Source organism: Capsaspora owczarzaki (genome assembly GCF_000151315.2).
Source record: "Capsaspora owczarzaki ATCC 30864 unplaced genomic scaffold supercont2.6, whole genome shotgun sequence".
Classification (NCBI taxonomy): Eukaryota; class Filasterea; order Ministeriida; family Capsasporidae; genus Capsaspora; species Capsaspora owczarzaki.
In genome coordinates this window covers 703,895-721,276 of record NW_011887297.1, presented here as the reverse complement: position 1 = coordinate 721,276, position 17,382 = coordinate 703,895, and the positions used below count along the sequence as shown (strand labels likewise).

The following is a 17,382-nucleotide window of genomic DNA, read 5'->3' as shown; positions in this document are numbered from 1 at the left end:
GGCTTGTTGAGATGGGTTGAGAGGGTGGTTGTTTCATTTTTTTTGTTTGGTGGTTTTACTCAAGCAACACAAATCGAGCACAACACAAGTCGAGCACTGTTCAAAGGAGAACAAAGTAAGCAACAATGAGGACGAGAATTGGAATGCCAACAAAGTGCAAGTTCCGAACGTTGGAGCGAAAGTCGTGCTGAGACGCAGAGGGGAACAGAAACAAGAAGGTGTAGATCAGGAATGCCACGTAGGTGTGCTCGAGCGTGGCCAACAAGCCCATCTTTCCATACGTGGCCGCGTTGACGGCTGCAATGTGGCCGACAACAGGACGCTTGTTCTGCAAGCGCACCGCATTTGCTTGAGCCACCTGCTTGAAGGTTGCCATGAGATCAAAGGCATCTGTGATATCGTACACGAGTACTCTGGTGAGCACACGGCAAGCACAAAGTCTGTCTGACCGCTGGGACTTCTGTACCTCCATCGCTCAACGGCTGATCAATGTGCTCGGCCATCAATCGGCGGAATGTCGAACGGACAATCTTTGGGTCCCACACAGAAATGTTGAGTTCGCTGTCGCTCTTCAACGATCGCTCGGCAATGTTGCAAGACCCGACAATCAGGAGCTCGTCGTCCACAATCTGCCACATCCATCAACACGAGTCAATGAACGAGTCAATGAACGAGTCAATGAACGAGCGCGCAACAAGGAGGAAGAGGAGGACGCCAAAAAAAAAAAACAAAAAAAAAAACAACAACAACAAAAAAAAAAAGCGGCTCATACGCACCATCAACTTGGAGTGCACGTGAGGCGTAAAGTACAGTTTCTTTGAAGTGGGGTGATTGACTACAGGATGGGCCAAAGAGTTGTGCTCATTGGCGCAGACGGCGACCAGGCCAGCAGTCGTCGCACTGTTCAGTCTGCCCCAGAATTGGGAGTGCTACTCGAACGCCAACGCAACAAAAAAAGGAGGTCAGTGGTTGTCATGCTCGCAACACCGATTCACCAACGGAATCAATCAACGATGGATCGTACCGCAGGAACCAGAATGGCAATCCGCACTCCACGCTCAGTTGCCTTGACCAGCTCGGCGACGATCGCTCGCGATTGGATGGACTGGTTTTCAATGTAGACATACCGCTTGGCACGGGGGATGACGAGCATGTACTGCTCCAAAATGCTCATCTCGTATCGGGGCGGGCGGGTTACCGTGGACTGGGACCGATTGCACAGTGAGCGCGACAGGGTGATGGATGAACACAACAAAACAACCAAACTTGAAACAAAACGAGACAGGCAGCATCAGTCGTACCGAAAGGTGAGGATACTCGGGGAAGGTGCGAGTCAGCTGAACACGGATGCTTGGTTTGGCGCCGGGATTGACGGGTGCAAGCTGCAAGAGGGATGACGACGACAACAACAACAAACAAATGTAAGTGTTGTCGGGACTATCGATGGCAAAAACCAAAGCAAAACTCGCATCCAACGCGTAGCTGTTAAAAAAAAACCCGCACCAAAGTCTCAGGATCAAGAACCTCGGTAGCGGCAGCCTCACTGCGCGGAAGAGCCATTGCTGATTCGCGGTGAATGGAAGCTTTGTTTGTCACACAGCTGGCGCTGTTCCAGCGCTCGGCAAAGTTGTTCAGCGCGTCAGCCACGGGATCGCGGCCAGTGAACTTGACATAGACATCGTGCACGTCGCGCTCGCCGGGCGACACGAACGAGATGGCATTCTCGGCAACTTCGTGTCCCGGATGGGTCATGTAGCCGTTGGTAATGTTCATGCCACCAACAAACGCAATCGCCCCGTCAACAATCCACGACTTTTGGTGATGGCAGTGGATGGGGCCAAGCACGGTGCGCTTGAGGGTTTCGGGCGCCAAACGATCCCAGCGCAAGTAGAGCTTGCCGGTTTTCGTGGGCTTGGCCAGCACGTCCTCTCCATCCGCCAGGGCCTGCTGGACGGACGACGGGAGATTCTTGCCGATATTCTCAATCATACGCAGCCGCTCTGGGCGGTCGTTGCAAATGTTGGGATACGTTCCGAGAATTGGCTCTGCCCAGAGCAAGCATCGGACGTCCACACCTCGCTGCCCTCCCAGGATGATGCGGAAATTACAGACAAAACATATAGCAAGACAACAGTTGCAGCCATACGCAATCAGATACATGCATGCGAGCCTTTTTGTTGAAATGCGATTCCAGCAATCACAATTGCATTACCAACGCAACCGACCAGAGGTAGTCGAGCAGGTCGCCACGGTTGCCCGCGAGCTGCAGCCTGCCATCCGACTGCAGATACGACACGGTGACGACGACAGAGTGCCTGTAGCATCGCAAGTCCCCATCACAAGGAGTTTGCAGTTGGGGGGGGGGGCGTGGGTGAGTTTCGAACTCCGACGCGCTCGTTCGCCACTCCGAGACCAGACTCCGATGAAGAGCACACACCACACAGACACACACACACACACTCTCTCTCGTTCTACTTCTCTCCATCCGGAGCGACTCACTTGGCGTGATCGACCGCGTCGCAGATCGAGCTGAACGCGGCAATCCCGTCAATCAGAACCTCGACCGTCGATGCCAGGCGCTGCGGATAGGCCGACTCTGCAGAGGTCGTTGTCGTGGCCGTCGCCACAGGCACCGACGGCAAGTAGGACATTGTTGGTTTTTGTTGTATCTTGAATAAGAAAAGAGGAGTGAATGAATTGACTGGGGAAAAGTGGATTGAGAGCGTAACGTGGCTGACTGCTGTGAGGTCGGCTGTCATCACGTTTCGTGTCGCAGCAAAATAGAACATCAAACTCAACAACATTCCCGCTTTCATTCGGTTTGTGATGTTGTAATTCACGAAATGGGGTCGTCAGCATTCATGCAGCGCAGGTGGACAAGTTGAGGAGCGGTCAATGTATGCAATCACTGAATTTAGCTGAGTGTTTGTTCAACTCTTTTTCAATACAAGGCACCAGTCCAAGTTTAACATACCAAAAGAATGAGCTCAGATCGGCCTCCACCGCCTGGCGCCGCTGGTCGAGGCGGGCGCGACGACGAGTTTTCGCTTGTAAGTGCAATTCAGAGCTCGTTTCCCCGGGGCTTTTGGGCTTTTGCTGGCACGCGTGAATACACGATTTGCGATGATGAATCGTACTTGAGTAGGAGAGTGCGAGTGAGTGAGTGGCTTGGTGGGACGCGCGTGGTTCCTTGTTTCAGCCAGCTCAATCCCCGCCTGGCTCGTCTTCTTTTGACTTGCAGGATGCGCTCTTCCACCACATCCTCGTGCAAGCATTCCCAGCGCTCATCATATCGCCGCCGCCGTTCGGAGCGCTGGAAACCCCGCCACAGTCCGGCATCGACCCCGCGAACACTGCTGGCACTGCTGCCAATGCTGCCAATGCTTCGGCCGCACCGTCGTCGCCAGACCAACAGATCGCACTTCCGCAGTGGTCAGACACGGGAGTCTTGCCGCCATTTGCATCGCTGTTTGCCCTGCTCGGGCGACCCTTCCACAGCGACGACTGGGGCGCCTTCCCGCCGCTGCCCGACCCGCACAGCCTGGGCGCCGAGTCCTCACGCATTCGCCTGTTCTCGTCCTCGTGCACAGTCACCTCCACTTCCCAGATCAATCCAGATGGGGTAACAGCACACAAGCGCTTGTGAAATTGATTCGCTGTCCCGGTGAGTTTCAACACTGAAACTCATTTTCTGAGATGTTTGGATCAATGCATGCAGTCGGCAATTGCGACCCGCACGCTGCGCGATGACAATGGCAATGAAACTGTCTTCACGACCGAGCGCAAGATTGACGGAACGATCATTACGTCGCGAACTGTTCGGAGCGTTTATCTGCCATCCGAGACTGGCGCTGTTGCGTCTCTGCCTTTCGCGTCCAACTCGGATGGCTTCTCTTCGACATCGCAGAAACTTCCGTCGTCCACCACTGCAGGTATGTTGCGGGACTGGACCTTTTTCTTTTTTGTCGACCCGTACAGTGCATCGAACTGAATTTTCCCTGCCTCTCTCTTGCTCTCTCGCAGAACCAGCAGCACCATCTGAAGGCCTGCTTTCCAAAGTATGGAAGTATGTCACATGGCGATGAGCGCAGCCAACGCTGCCGACAAGCAAACCATTTTCTAGCCTTCTTTTGTTGATACTTTTATCCTCGCTTGATTTCCTCTTGTTCCGCAAAATACAAATAAAAAATGTACGCGGCCCAAGTTCTTGGAACGTTCACTATATTCTACACAGCACAGAGATGGCGCAAAAGAAAAAAAGCTATGCGACGTAGCGATACATGCGACGATCCTCGGGAGTGCGCTCGAGAAACTCGCGCTCAATCAGACTTTCAATGCGAGCCTTGATCGTGTTGGGGGTCGGTGCAAAGCGCGCTCGCAGTTGCGTGATGACTTCAAGAATAAGACTGTTGTGGTCGAGCACCTTGCGTGCTTTCATGATGCGAACGATTGCGGCTTCGATCTGGTGCTTGCGGTCGTCGTCCACCTTGGCACGCGTCTCTGTTCGCTCCGCCTCGTTTTCTTTCACAGCCACAGCCTGGATCTTGAGGCGGTGGAGCTGACATGTGAACTTGTCGTTGAAGGTGAACGAGTCGCTCTCCGTCACGTCCCTCGTCTTGGGCTCCTTCAACAAGACCTTGTACTTGCCACACGCAAGCGACTGCAGTGCTCGTTTGAGCTCGCCTGGAGGCACCTCTGTCTCTTGCGCAATTTCCTGATACGTGTAAGAGTCCTGCTGGTTGAATAGCATCAGCACCACCATCTGGAATGTGGAGACTGAAAGTTCGTGCCGCCGAGCCGCAAACGATGCGCGAATGTCTGCAGATCCCTGTGTGCATTGAATGCGGTTGTTGTCGAAGGGAACGGAAGAGAAATGTTTAGAATCTGCAAAAATCTCCCAACGAGAACCAGCAACGGAACAACAACCCCTCACCAAACTGGTTTGCCAGAAAAGCCGCCGTCCGCTATGATGCTTTGCATGGTAGGTTTGGAAGACCTCGCAAGCGTGCCTGGCGAGCAACAAATATCACCACCACGAATCAACAAGTCAGATCACTGGAAACCAAGAGACTGAAACGCTCTGTCGCCTACCGAAGCTCTGCGGGAAGAATGACTTTGGCAGAAACGTTTGACGCAGGCCAGTAGCCCATGGTCAAAACACGAATGTTGACTTGGAAGCCAAGGTTAATGTTGGAGTCATCCAAGAAGCGCTGGAAACGCTCCATGGAGTCGCGCGATAAGGCCATGTCGCGGAACATGCCCTCCAATTTGGTGGTAAACTGATAGCCGCATTCGGTCTGCACGGGGTTGGAAGGCACGCAAAAAACCCCAGTCAGTATCGATGGCAAGTGAACGGGGCAAAAAAACAAGGACCCAAAACGTACCTTCAGCTTGGCAATCATGGAACGCTCCAAGTCATCGGATACAGTCTTGGCAAGCAACAGGCGCTTGGCCAAATGCTGCTTGTAGTAGCGCTCAAACACATCTTTTTCTTGCACTTGGCGGAAGACGACGACAGCCTTTTCGAGCGTCGCATCGATTTCGTCTTCAGAAAACTAGCAACACAAAAAAGATCACGAGTTTAGCGCTTGATTTCAATGGAGTGGGCTTTTTTGTGACATGCAAAACAAGCCAGCCTTACTCCTTTCTGATTTTTCAAAAGCTCGTCCACATAGAGCGACAGATATTCCGGGAACTTGGGGTTGAGATTGACAAAAAACTCAAAGCACTGCAAAATGCCAGCCGTGGAAAGTAAGTACATTTGACAACCTGCAGCCCAACCACACCTCCCGCCCTCCTCGCTCAACAAGACGACTTGCGAAACTCACCGAATTGATGGTGGAGCGGAAGTTTCGATCGCCTCGGAAGGCCTTAAGAAGAATTGTTTCGTACTTGTCCCGCAAGTCGATAATCTGCTGAACGTATCGCGAAGCGTCTTTGACACCACCTGCATCTTTTGCTGTGGCCCCGGGAGCGGCTGGTACTGATGATGATGATGATGAGGAGGACGACGAGGATGCCGCAGCTGGCGGAGCTGCCGCAGCAGACCCGGCCTCATCGTCAGCAACAACGATGGCTTTGCCAACTTCCTTGAGATGGACATCGAGATGCTTTTGGATGAGCGACAACCCAGTTTCAACCCGACTGAACAGCGAGTACATGCGCGCCAGATCGTCGAGTCGATTGTGCACGAGAGCGCTGACGAGCCCAGAGTTGTCCATTTCAACCAGGGCAGTCATGTGGTTGGCAATCAGCTCACGCTCAACGACACGCTTCAACGGTGGCTCCGATAGGGCATCGAGATAGTGCGCAACGCGCTCGAGCTCTTCTCGAATGCGCTCTTCCACCCGTTTCATGTACTCGGAGGCCGTCAGCTCGCCAAGAAGCCGCTGGCTCTCCGCCTGGTAATACTGCTCCGTATCGGCAAGCAAGGGCCCTTCGAGATCATCGACATACACGGCATGGGAGTGGATGCCGAGCTCAATGAGCATTTGTGTCGCAGACTTGATGGAGCCGCGGTCAATCACCTCGCCGTCGCGTTCTCGTCGAATCAGGTCGATCAGTGTTCGCAACAAGTGCTGCTTGATGCGCGGATGCCGCGCAACCTCTTCACCAAAGATCGAAAGGCCGAGATCGTACACCTCGAGACGGTGCTGCTCGCGGCGCAAGTGCGGCGGGTCGTTTGCAGCCGCAGCACGCTCGCGGTTTTTCGACTCGACGTACACGCGGTCCATGTACATGAGAATGTCGCGAATCATCTTCATGGCCGTCGTGTGCTCGCTCCAAGCACGCGTGAGCCTTGCCAAAAAGTTGCCGCCAATCGAATTCTCAATCCGCGTCGCCACCGAGCGCAAATGCTCGGTAATCACCTGCACCAAGCCATTGTACAGGCGTCCGCCTTGCTTGTGCAAGACCAGGTTGTATGAATTTCTGCATGACATTGGAGTGAGCAAGCTGGAAAGTGGATAGGAAAACAGGACAAGCAATCAATCGTACCGGTACAAGACCTCGTAGCTCAATCCGGATGCATTCTGGTGCTGGATCTCAATAATGGCGTCTCTCAGCAGTAGCCACGTTCGGTCGACATACGCTGGCTCCAACGAAGTCTGATTGCAATTCAATGGCGCAATCGCAGCAACCAATTTTGTCAGCGTTGCCAAGATTCATGGTTGAACATCGTTCACAGTTGAGATCAGCCAATCGCCGCCCCCCCCCTCCAATCGTTTCAAATTGTCGCAACACATACAACCAAGCACAACGTTCGTTCGTGATCGAAATCGCCATGATCAAAACTTTTACGTTGTTTAGCTTTGGTCAGCAATTCGGTCAGCATTTCGCAGAAAATAAATAAAAATACAATAATAAAAATAAATAAAATAATAAAAATCAAAAATAGGCGACCAACCAGCAGAACCACTCCCATACAATGCTGCAGTGCACCAACGACCACCAACGACCACCAATTGCGATGAACACGCGCTGCTGGGTCGACATGTCCCGCCAGAGAAACAAAAAACAAAAAGTATGACCGCTTTTTTTTCCTTCCAAACTGTCGTTTTTTCCTCCCCCCTTGTCCACTGGCAGCCGACGGGCGGACGGAACAGCGCATGAGCGGCATGAAGCAAGACCGGAACGTCGGTGCGGAAAAGTCGAACGGCAGAGTTGATGATGCGACTCGTTTTACCATTGGAGTGTACGGCCGGATGCGCACACTTTTGGTCGCTGGTGTCAGTTCGCCGGTCGGTTTCATTGCGAGTCAGTCAACACACACAGAAAAAAACAACACACGCAAAAGAAATGAACTGAGCAAACGAAAAACGAAAACGAAAACGAAAACGAAAACGAAAACGAAAAAGGGACATTTTCGAGGAATTGTGCGACCAACGAACGTTGGCGATGGTGCAAAATCAGCAATCAAAAGATACATTTGTACAATAAACAGGTCAACAAGGGGAGAGAGAAGAGGAGGGGAGTTTGTCTTAACAAAAACATCAATCGTTAACTAGTTGAAGAGGGCCCTGCGAGAGTTAGAACCGCTCGCAGCGATACGGACGCTTGTCCGACTCGTGCTTGTTGCGCCAGAGGAAAAAGTCGGCCTCGCGCCACCACACAAGCTTCACACCAAGCATGTCGAGAAGCTCTCGGAGGATTTCTTCGGGATAGCCAAAGTCATCAGAGTGGTCCTCGAGATAGCGGACGGCGTCAAAGGTGGTGAGCTTGTCCATGACAAGCCGCGACGTGACAAAGTAAATGTCAGACACTTTCTTTGACCGCCACGCCTTGCCTGGGTCGTTGCAGGAGCCGTAGAACACGAGCGGATCTTGAAGCAAGGCACGCTGGAAGCAGCCCAGCTGCACTTCTTGCATGGTAATGTCCGGGCGCAGGCGAACAATCGTGGCAGCCGGGTGCATTTCGAGCCCGGTCGTGGCCAGAATGGTCGCCTTGGCGAGGCTGTGGACCATAAAGTACGTGTAGTGTTGCACGGCAACCAGATCTGCATTGACGCCGTCTTGATAGTGGTTTGGGATGTTGGGGAAGCGCAGCCGCCTGCTCTGATCGCGAACTTCCAGGTAATCTTCCATCATGATGAAGGCGTTTTGCAGGTACGGGCGGTGCAGCTTGGCGAGCTTGTGGATGCCATGCCAGTCGGAGGCATTCAAGCCGCCTTGCTCTTCTGGATCGAGCTCGTCGTCCGGACGCGGGTTGTTTTTGGTGTGCCACGTCTTGTCGTTGTGCTTTGGCTGGCTCCAAGTGTGCATGAAGAGCACATACGGGACGCCGGCCTTGGAGAGATATGCTTGCTGGTAGGGCGACGTGGCGGAGATGGTCCGCAAGTGTCCGGCCGAGTAAATGTAGATTGGCGGCGTCTCCTGGCCGTGCAACACAAAGCGCGTCGGGCAGTGGCCGAGGTCCTCGGGTCTCAGGCCGAGCGCCGGAACAAATGCCTGGCTTCCGCAGGTGCGGTAGCGCGCATGGGGAATGGCCGTCACGACCGAGCCTGGTGGAATGCGCAAGTCCTGGAGCGTGTCGTTAAAGTACTTGCTGACGGCCTCCTGGTTTTCCGCCGTCACGTTAAAGCGCACGAGTTCAAGATTCGCCAGGGCGTGTCTGTACTCGTCAAAGGTCACAGGTTGCTGGCTCAGGAGCCCGACCCACGGCGGCAAGATGGCCGCGGGCGGAACGGTGGCTTCCGGCTGGCAGGCCGAACAGCTCGACGGGCGAGGCGGACTCGAGGGCGACGCGTCGGCTGCGCTGCTGCCACCCGACGTGTCCTCTGTCGACTCAAACAGCGACGAGACCCATTCGCCCAAGACATGGTACAGGCGTCGACGGGAGCTTCCGCCCCGCCATTCGCCTTCATCGTCGTCCTCGTCGTCGTCGTCGTCGCCGTCGTCGTCGTGCAGATGCCCCCGGGGCGACTTTTTCGACACTTTCGCCGTTGCTAGTCTGGACGATGCATCCACGGACACAGACGGGGTCGGAAGTGCCGTCGCTGTCGCAGGCATCACCAGACTGCTCAACTCCGACAGCAGCAGCAGCGAAGAAGCATTGGCCGAGCGTAATGCGGCGTCGTGCTCAATGTCAATGTGCGAGGTGCGCGGGCACGAGAAGGTGAGCTCCTGGTGGTCAAAGCGGTCTGGCACCGGGAACACGAGGATGCTCAAGATGCTCAGCGCGGCGACGGCAAACAGGGTCGGCCGGAAGCAGTTCTTGGCGAGCAGGGCCTTGCGGTGCTTGGCGCAGTTGGCCTTCCGCCAGCAGCCGCCGAGGTGCGCCTTCTCCACCAGGAACGGCGTCGTGTCGTCGTTGTTGTCGTCGTTGCTGCTGTGGTTGTTGCTGTCGTGGGACGTGGCGGTCGTGGCGGTGGTCGCAGCGTGGCTGTGCTGCTTCCCTGCCGATGTTGAAGACAAGGCGTCGATGTTTCCCCACGTCGGCTGCTGCTGTGACTGCTGGTGCGGCTGCAGACGCGGGGTCCTGCGCACAGCCGAGGCCAAGCCAGCAGTGTCTGAATACCCAGACATGCAAGACAAATGAAAAACAGGAGCCGGGGGGGGGGAGCAGGGGGAGCAGGGGGGAGAAGCAGAAGGGACAGTGAAGACAGAAGGGACAGACCGATGACTAAAAAAAAAAAAAAAAAAAAAAAAAAAAAACCAAACAAAAGAGGGTTTAAGTGCAAAATCAAAATCAAAAAAAAAAAAAAAAAAAAAAAAATCAAGAATAAATCAAGCTTTTGTTTTTTGGGATTTTTGGGATTTTTCACACAAAGCCGTGCCATCAGGCCACCCTTCACTGTAACACCGTGCCATCAGGCACACTTCACTGTAATACCGCTATTTTATTCATAAAAAAAAGCGATTGGCTTTAAAAATAGTCAAGAAGCTCGGGCGTCGGCCGACCCACACTGTCAAACAGACGCGTCTCAAGATACTCGACGAGATCCTCGGACAAATCCAAGGTTGGTAGCACGCTGCGTGGATACAAGCTAAGCAGGCGGTATTTGCAGAGTGACTTTAGGCTGCCTTTAGCGGCGCGCTCGAATGCTGTAAACACCATCAAACAAGGCATTTTCAGATGCAAACAAACTACAGGAAAGCGAAAACAACCCCTCCCCTGCCTCTTGCAACACTTACCATCAATCATCTCGAGCAATTCGATTGTCGCTTGTATGCCTCCTTCGCTGAGGGAATTGGTCGGAATGAGATCTGCCGCAGCGCTGCTGGCATCAATTGGCCAGACGCCGCTTTGCAGCAACAGGCCGACCGCGCGAGGAGATCGCCGTTGCACGGCAAACTGGAGCATGGTTAGTCCGGATGCAGTCGTGGCACGCACATCGGCACCCGCATTGATGAGTAAGGAAACGCAGGCGACGCTGTGTGCGATGGCCAACTGCAGCGCGGGATCTGGTGGAGGTTCATTGCGAGCGGCTGCCAATTCAATGTCTTCCGGCGACACATTGACATTCGCGCCAGCCTCAAGCAGCGCCGCTAATACTAGTGGCGAGCCGCTGGAGCACGCCAGATCCAAGGCACTGAAGCCTTCCGCGCGTTGTTGCAACTGGGTGGTTCGACCGGCCGCGTCAGTGGCATCCAATAATAGCCGAATCACGGCAGGGTAGGTACTAGCGATGGCTGCGACATGGATTGGCATCTGCCCAGTGTTGCTTCGGGCAAGGGGACTTGCTCCCGCCTCGAGCAATTTTTCCACCAGAGGCGTGCTGCCGGGATCACCCACATCGCATGCAACGTGTAATGGTGTGCATCCATTCACATCGGACAGTGTGACATCGGCGCCATGGTCAAGCAAGAGTGAGATACATGTTTCCGAGCCTTTGAAGCACGCGCGCAAAAGCGGCGTTTGGCCGTTGATGGAGCTATGGTTGACAATTGCACCGCCGAGTGTAACGAGGAGAATGCCGGTATCCGCGCGGGCAGCTTCCATTGCCCACATGAGCGGCGTGTCGTTGTCATGATCGAGGTGGTCGACAATCGGCGACGACGGAGAGGCGAGCAGCGCATTGGTTGCGTCTCCACTGCCTTTGAGCAACGTTTCAATAAGCAGGCGAACAACCTCTACCGACGACGAGCGTGCGGCAAAATGCAGTGGCGTGGCTCGCCATCCGTGTGGCGCGGTAACCGAAGCGTCGGCAGCGATCAGCGCCTGGACACAGCGCAGGGACCCTTGTCCGACGTTGTGCATGCAAGCAAAGTGCAATGGCTGTGCCAAAAACAGCGGTGAAAGTGAGTTGAAGTTTGTGCGTCAAGGTCAAACGCGGAGAGACGCACGACCTAGGTTTCACTGTTTTCATCTCCACGAAGAAATCTCGCTCCCCCCCCCCAATTCATATCATTCACTCATTCAGCTGCAAGCTTACCGTGTTGGAGTCATTATCTAGCACACGAGGTGACGCACCGAGTCCAAGGAGGAGCTCAACGTTACCGCAGTGAGTTTGCTCTGCAGCAAAGTGCAGACCGGTATAACCATGCGACGACGATGCGTCATTCACAAACTTGCGGAACAGATTGTACGCGTTGGCAAGGTGCTCCGAGTGAGGTTTGCCTTGTTTACTTGCGTCGCTTTCCTTCCTTGTCTGAGCAACCACGTCGCTCAGTTTGGTCTCGATTTCCGTCTCCGCCACGCGTTCGTCCGCCAGCGTGCGCTTCAGGTTTCCTATCACTGATGGATGCACACACATTTACGCAATTCTCACGCAGCAACGTCAGTCAGGGAACATGGCCTCGTGGTTTGCAGACTGTGCCATCGTCCTCAGCTGCAGCCACCGCTTCAGCCTCAGCCTCGGCGGCAGCAGTCGAGCTGTCAAGCCCGGAGACTGATAGCTCAAGCAGCGCCACGAACGCGCTCAGCAGCGGTCGCGCGACATTCGCCCCGCCTCGCGCTGCCGCAATAAACTCGCGGAACAACCGCTCTGTCATAGAGAGCGAGTGTAAGTGAGACGACTGAGCTCCTTCCGAAGAACTCATCTTGGATTGTGTGTGTGTGTGTGTGTGTGTGTGTGTGGAATGACAAGCCAGTCAAAGTTTTTTGTTTGCCTTCTGGTTTTGGCAAATCGGAGCTCAATGGCGAAAAAAACCGCGTCGGACACTGCAGCCAGTAGTAACACTGCTGCTGCTGCTGCTGCTGCTGCTGGTGGTGGTGGTGGTGGTGGTGCGACTGGCGCAAAGGACGAGGCAAAGAAGCCAATTGCTGCGAAATCGAACACTGCCACTGCTGCTAGCAAGGGTTCGGCAGGATCATCATCATCCGTATCATCATCATCACCAGCGTCGCCGCAGAGCACAATCTGGATGCTGGTGGCTGCGCTGCTGGTGCTGGCGATCGCGGTCGGTGTCGCATTCATTGGAGCGCCTTCTGCGTCACTGCAGCGACTGCACGACAACGACGACAACGCCGCCGCCGCAGCAGCAGCAGCATCCGTGGCATTGCATGGTGTCTCGATCAACAAGGCTGATACAAAGGCAACTGCGCCTCCCGCGGCCGAGCTCATGCCGTCCACCGATCGGATGCAAGTTGCGCCAAGCTCGGATTCCATATCCGATCATGCAGATCCTGCTGCTGCGACTCGAAGCGCCGATGCTACTACCAAGACAGAGCAGGAGCACTCAGACCATGCCAGGGGTGATGCACCCGCGACGACGGCTGCACGCGCAACGCCGCACCACAAGACCGAAGCACCGACCGATTTGTAATGCATCGCGCAAATTCTGAGCAAACGAGAGATGCTTCTTGCAGACGATTCTCGTTCGTCAGGTAGGATGAGTGCTGACCTTGAATGTGTTTTTGATTTTGTCTGCAAAACAGAATGCCACCATCGCCCACTCCTGCGGAAGCCCAATCCACTTCCAGCGCTTCGACCTCCGAGACTGAGGAGCCGAGCACATCTGACTCGAACACTCCTCTTGCTGCGGCAACAGCCGACATCTCGGCGAACGCCCACGCCGGTGAAGCAGGCCGCTGGGGCTACGAGATCAAATCGCAACTCCGAGCCATCAACTGGACTCCGACTCGCCCACTGGACCAGCTTGCCCAACACTCGCGTCCCGTGGTGCTTCGAAATGGCGCGCCTTCGTTGTGGCCCGCAATGAAAACGTGGACGCCAAAGTATCTGAGCAAGTTCATTTCGCGCGAGCTTTCTGTTCACCTTCAGCCCATTGATGACCCCGTATTCATCTATCGAAACGAGAAGGCGCTCATGTCCGCACTGCCGGAGGGCGCTGCAAAGTCCAACGAACGCGTGGCCAACATGACTTTGGCGCAGTTGTGGGACACGTGCCGCTCGGGCAGCGAACGCGCCTACTTTTCCGGTCCGCTCGATCTGCTCCCCTCCTTGAAAGTCGATGTCGGAGACTCTGGCTCGTTCACGCGTGAACGCCCGTCCATCACCGAAGGCAATGTTTGGATGGGATGCAAGGGTGCAGTCACCCAGACACACTACGATGCCGCATACAACCTGTTCACCCAAATCCACGGCCGCAAGCGCTTTTTGCTGACCGCCCCGGACGAAGTGGAGCGTTTCTTCCTCTATCCGCGTCTGCATCCCTCGCATCGGCAATCGCAGGTCAACTGGATGCATCCCGAGCCTGCAAAGTTTGCCCATTTCATGGTGAATCGCCGTGGCTATGAAGAACCGAGCCAGCCCGGAGACGAGCCCGTTTATCACGAGTTTGGACTGTTTGGCCCGCCTGCTTATGATGTAAGCGATTGGATCCGTGGGTTGCTTGTTTGAAGACGGGGGGAGGGTTTTTTTGGTTTGGTTTTGGGGCGCGCGTTGCTCAACATTGGGAGCGGCGGTTGTCAGGTTACCTTGGAGCCTGGAGATACCCTGTTCTTGCCACCGTTCTGGTTCCACCGCGTTATTGCCGTGGATGACTCCATCTCAGTGAGCATGTGGGGCGACGCCATGGAGCTTGACACTCTGGATGAGATGCTGGACGTCGCTTTGCCGTTTGAAGACTCTTGGAGTACCGCGGAGAAAGTCCGGGTCCTCAAGTCCTTTGTCGTGCGAGTCACCCTCGGCGCAGAGTATGCGCTCGGATTGCGTGAGTAGTTGGAATGTCATGTGCTCTGTGCTTCGATGCCAGTCGTTCTGTGGTCTTTGGCGGTTGGACGCTCATTTTTTTTTTTGTTTTTGTTTTTCCTGATTCCGTCAATCCCAGCGGAGAATTCAATCTTGGCAACGGTCGCATTTACACGCTACCTGCCACTATTTGGTGCCAGCGACTGTATGGCCTTGAGCGAGTACTGCCTGACGAGCGAGGCCTCCGACACAAACATTCCAGAACAAACCCGAGAAAAGATTGCAAGCACGGTCGAGCAGGTTCTGAATGCTGCCACCGGGCTCTTGACACCCGACAAAGGTCTCTCGATCGCATTTATTCTCATGCAAAACTATATCGAGACGGTCATTGGTGCCGTGTTGCCCGTGAATGAGATCAATTCGTTCGTTCAGTGCTGCCTGCCCCGGCCGGCTCTCGAGCCTCCCTCTTGACCGGATTTTTTTTCCGCATTGCAACGACGGATGGCTCTATTGGCTGTGGCGTAGTGTCTGTTCCGTTCTGAGACCTTTTTTGTGCTTGTAGCAAACAAAAGTTGTTCAGATTTTTCTCCCAAACATCGCTACCTTCACATTTTGACCATTGTTACTTGTTCATCGCGAAACTGCGACTATGCATGACTTGCACAATGCTTTCCAATGCCATGTCTGAGATTTCATGATGTTCAGTTCAGTCTTTATTGAGCTACAACTCAACATGGCCGCACCAAACCACCAGCAGTTCTTCCAGCAGACGCAGCAGCAGCAGCAGTACCAGCAGTACCAGCAGCAGCAACAGTACCTGCAACAGCAGCAGCACCACGCACAGGCCAGCATGGACCCCAGCGCCAACTCTGTGATTCTCGTTACGGCTGGCTACGACCACACCATCCGCTTCTGGGAGGCGCTCTCGGGCGTCTGCTACCGGACTGTCCAGCATCCAGACGCGGTAAACAGTGTCCCGATTGTGCCTGTCTCGCTGTCCTCGCCCGGGGTGGTGGTGGTGGTGGGGAGAGTGCTTTTTGGATTTTGAATGCGCCTCCATTGCGCACCTGCACTTGGGACGACGACCATTGTCATGACCATTGGCTGATTGCAGCAGTAGATTCGTAATGTATGGATGGCTCACTTTTGAAAAAACACGCAACTGTCTGTTTGGGTCGTTGGTTTTTGGCAGCAAGTCAATTGTCTGGCGATCACTCCCGACAAGCAGTATATTGCAGCAGGAGGTAACCAAAAGCGCAATCCAGTGCATGTCTATTGCAGATAGCCATAAACGAACGCAAATGCAATGAACGTTTGATTCTAGAAGCCGGTTTGTGTCTCGCTCAACAGGTCAACTCACTTTTTTTGGCCTTGGTTTGTTGTTTAGGCAACCCGCACATTCGCATGTATGATATTGCATCGCACAATCACAATCCGGTATGAAGCTCTTCTTGCTGTTGTTGTTGGTATCTTCAAGCCACAAATCAGCGAGCAGTCACTCGATTTTTGGTTGTTGTTGTTGTTGTTGCTGTCGGTTTTGGTTGCAGATCACAAGCTTCGATGGTCACACCGGAAACGTGACGGCGGTTGGCTTCCGAGCAGACGGAAAGTGGATGTACAGCGGCTCCGAGGACACCACGATCAAGATTTGGGACATGAGGTGAGTGGCACGCTAGATTTGCTCGAAGACCGCTCGACGATTTATGATTTTCATCGTGCCATCACATTCTTGTTCCAATCGTGACTTTAAATGCGCAGAACTCCTGGGTGCCAGCGAGAATACGTTGCCGGCAGCGCTGTCAATTGCGTCACACTCCATCCAAACCAGGTATCGTCCGCTTCGTTGTTGTGGCTTTTGTTCGCAGGATCTCATTTGTTTCCCCTCCAATATCTCTTTCATAGACGGAGCTGATCTCTGGGGATCAAAGTGGTCGCATAAAAATTTGGGAATTGCGCACCAACAAGTGTGCCGAAGATCTTGTAAGGACCAGACCCTCAAATCCCCCTTTTTCATCGTTCATCTCACCAAATGTTGTCATTCACGTCAGATCCCCGAGCCAGACGTTCCCATCCGCAGCCTCACAATCGCACCAGATGCGTCGCAACTCGTTGCCGGCAACAACAATGTGCGTCGTCCATTTTGATGATTGTTTTCGTGGCTCTTGCGCCGTGACTCATGAACCATGACTGTCATTTTCGTTTTCGCTTTCGCTCGAATTGGAAACAGGGAAACTGTTACGTCTGGAAGCTCCAGCACCATGCCAACGAGCCCACCACCGCCACGCCAATCAAGCATCTCGCTGCCCATTCCTCGCATGTGCTCAAGTGTCTGATTAGCCCCGACGCAAGGTATGTTCTTCCTTGTCGAACTGGAAAGTGGGTTGTGTACTGTAGATCCATTGACACTGACTGACTTCAAACTCGACCATTTTTTTTATTAAAAATCGATTTGCGTTTGTGACCAAAAGACTGCTTGCTACTTGCTCCTCCGAGCTGGAAAGCTCTGTCAAGATTTGGAACATCCAGGCCAACTACTCCCTCTTCAAGACTCTGAGCGGTCATCAGCGCTGGGTGTGGGACTGCGCCTTTTCCTCAGACTCTGCCTATCTGGTGACTGCATCTTCCGATCAGATTGCACGGCTTTGGGATATTGCGCAAGGCGAAAGCATCAAGCAGTTTACTGGTCACTTGAAGGCCATCACATGCCTTGCCCTGAATGACTAAGTGGCCGGGCGTGAGCCGCACTGTTGCCGAGTGCGTTGACTGAAAAGAAAGCAGTGATGAAAAATGGTGTGCATATTAGTACAGAAAATGTTGGTGTTACACGCATTGTGGTTGCAAATAAGGGC

General features: G+C 53.9%; 7 protein-coding genes across 7 annotated transcripts; 3 read left to right on the top strand and 4 right to left on the bottom strand.

The window, feature by feature from the left end:
• Positions 1–5: 5 nt before the first annotated feature.
• Positions 6–2,762, bottom strand: CAOG_04203 (hypothetical protein). The gene is made up of 8 exons (XM_004347978.2): positions 2,500–2,762; positions 2,213–2,315; positions 1,504–2,079; positions 1,302–1,382; positions 1,025–1,204; positions 777–929; positions 467–629; positions 6–390 (listed from the first exon to the last, which is right to left on the bottom strand). The coding sequence occupies exons 1-8, from the start codon at positions 2,757–2,759 to the stop codon at positions 101–103; spliced, it is 1,806 nt and encodes a 601-aa protein (XP_004348028.2). The 5' UTR covers positions 2,760–2,762; the 3' UTR covers positions 6–100.
• Positions 2,763–2,947: 185 nt separating this feature from the next.
• Positions 2,948–4,202, top strand: CAOG_04202 (hypothetical protein). The gene is made up of 4 exons (XM_004347977.2): positions 2,948–3,050; positions 3,242–3,622; positions 3,719–3,932; positions 4,024–4,202. Exons 1-4 carry the CDS (start codon positions 2,982–2,984, stop codon positions 4,083–4,085), a joined length of 726 nt encoding a protein of 241 aa, XP_004348027.1. The 5' UTR covers positions 2,948–2,981; the 3' UTR covers positions 4,086–4,202.
• Positions 4,194–7,799, bottom strand: CAOG_04201 (Cullin 3). Its single transcript, XM_004347976.2, has 8 exons — positions 7,685–7,799; positions 6,997–7,106; positions 5,829–6,930; positions 5,642–5,728; positions 5,385–5,555; positions 5,092–5,297; positions 4,934–5,009; positions 4,194–4,828 (listed from the first exon to the last, which is right to left on the bottom strand). The coding sequence occupies exons 1-8, from the start codon at positions 7,748–7,750 to the stop codon at positions 4,262–4,264; spliced, it is 2,385 nt and encodes a 794-aa protein (XP_004348026.1). The 5' UTR covers positions 7,751–7,799; the 3' UTR covers positions 4,194–4,261.
• A 108-nt stretch (positions 7,800–7,907) lies between these two features.
• On the bottom strand, positions 7,908–10,091 carry CAOG_04200 (hypothetical protein). Its single transcript, XM_004347975.2, has one exon. The coding sequence runs from the start codon at positions 10,020–10,022 to the stop codon at positions 8,028–8,030; it is 1,995 nt and encodes a 664-aa protein (XP_004348025.1). The 5' UTR covers positions 10,023–10,091; the 3' UTR covers positions 7,908–8,027.
• A 226-nt stretch (positions 10,092–10,317) lies between these two features.
• On the bottom strand, positions 10,318–12,256 carry CAOG_04199 (hypothetical protein). Its single transcript, XM_004347974.2, has 3 exons — positions 11,873–12,256; positions 10,632–11,715; positions 10,318–10,541 (listed from the first exon to the last, which is right to left on the bottom strand). The coding sequence occupies exons 1-3, from the start codon at positions 12,191–12,193 to the stop codon at positions 10,363–10,365; spliced, it is 1,584 nt and encodes a 527-aa protein (XP_004348024.2). The 5' UTR covers positions 12,194–12,256; the 3' UTR covers positions 10,318–10,362.
• Positions 12,257–12,575: 319 nt separating this feature from the next.
• On the top strand, positions 12,576–15,004 carry CAOG_08762 (hypothetical protein; the record flags this gene model as incomplete). Its single annotated transcript, XM_011272090.1, has 4 exons — positions 12,576–13,201; positions 13,318–14,209; positions 14,315–14,555; positions 14,673–15,004. 4 exons carry the CDS (start codon positions 12,576–12,578, stop codon positions 15,002–15,004), a joined length of 2,091 nt encoding a protein of 696 aa, XP_011270392.1.
• A 240-nt stretch (positions 15,005–15,244) lies between these two features.
• Positions 15,245–17,362, top strand: CAOG_04196 (transducin family protein/WD-40 repeat family protein). Its single transcript, XM_004347971.2, has 9 exons — positions 15,245–15,497; positions 15,726–15,777; positions 15,921–15,970; positions 16,081–16,193; positions 16,292–16,361; positions 16,436–16,513; positions 16,582–16,659; positions 16,761–16,882; positions 17,002–17,362. The coding sequence occupies exons 1-9, from the start codon at positions 15,267–15,269 to the stop codon at positions 17,255–17,257; spliced, it is 1,050 nt and encodes a 349-aa protein (XP_004348021.1). The 5' UTR covers positions 15,245–15,266; the 3' UTR covers positions 17,258–17,362.
• The last annotated feature ends 20 nt before the right edge of the window (positions 17,363–17,382 follow it).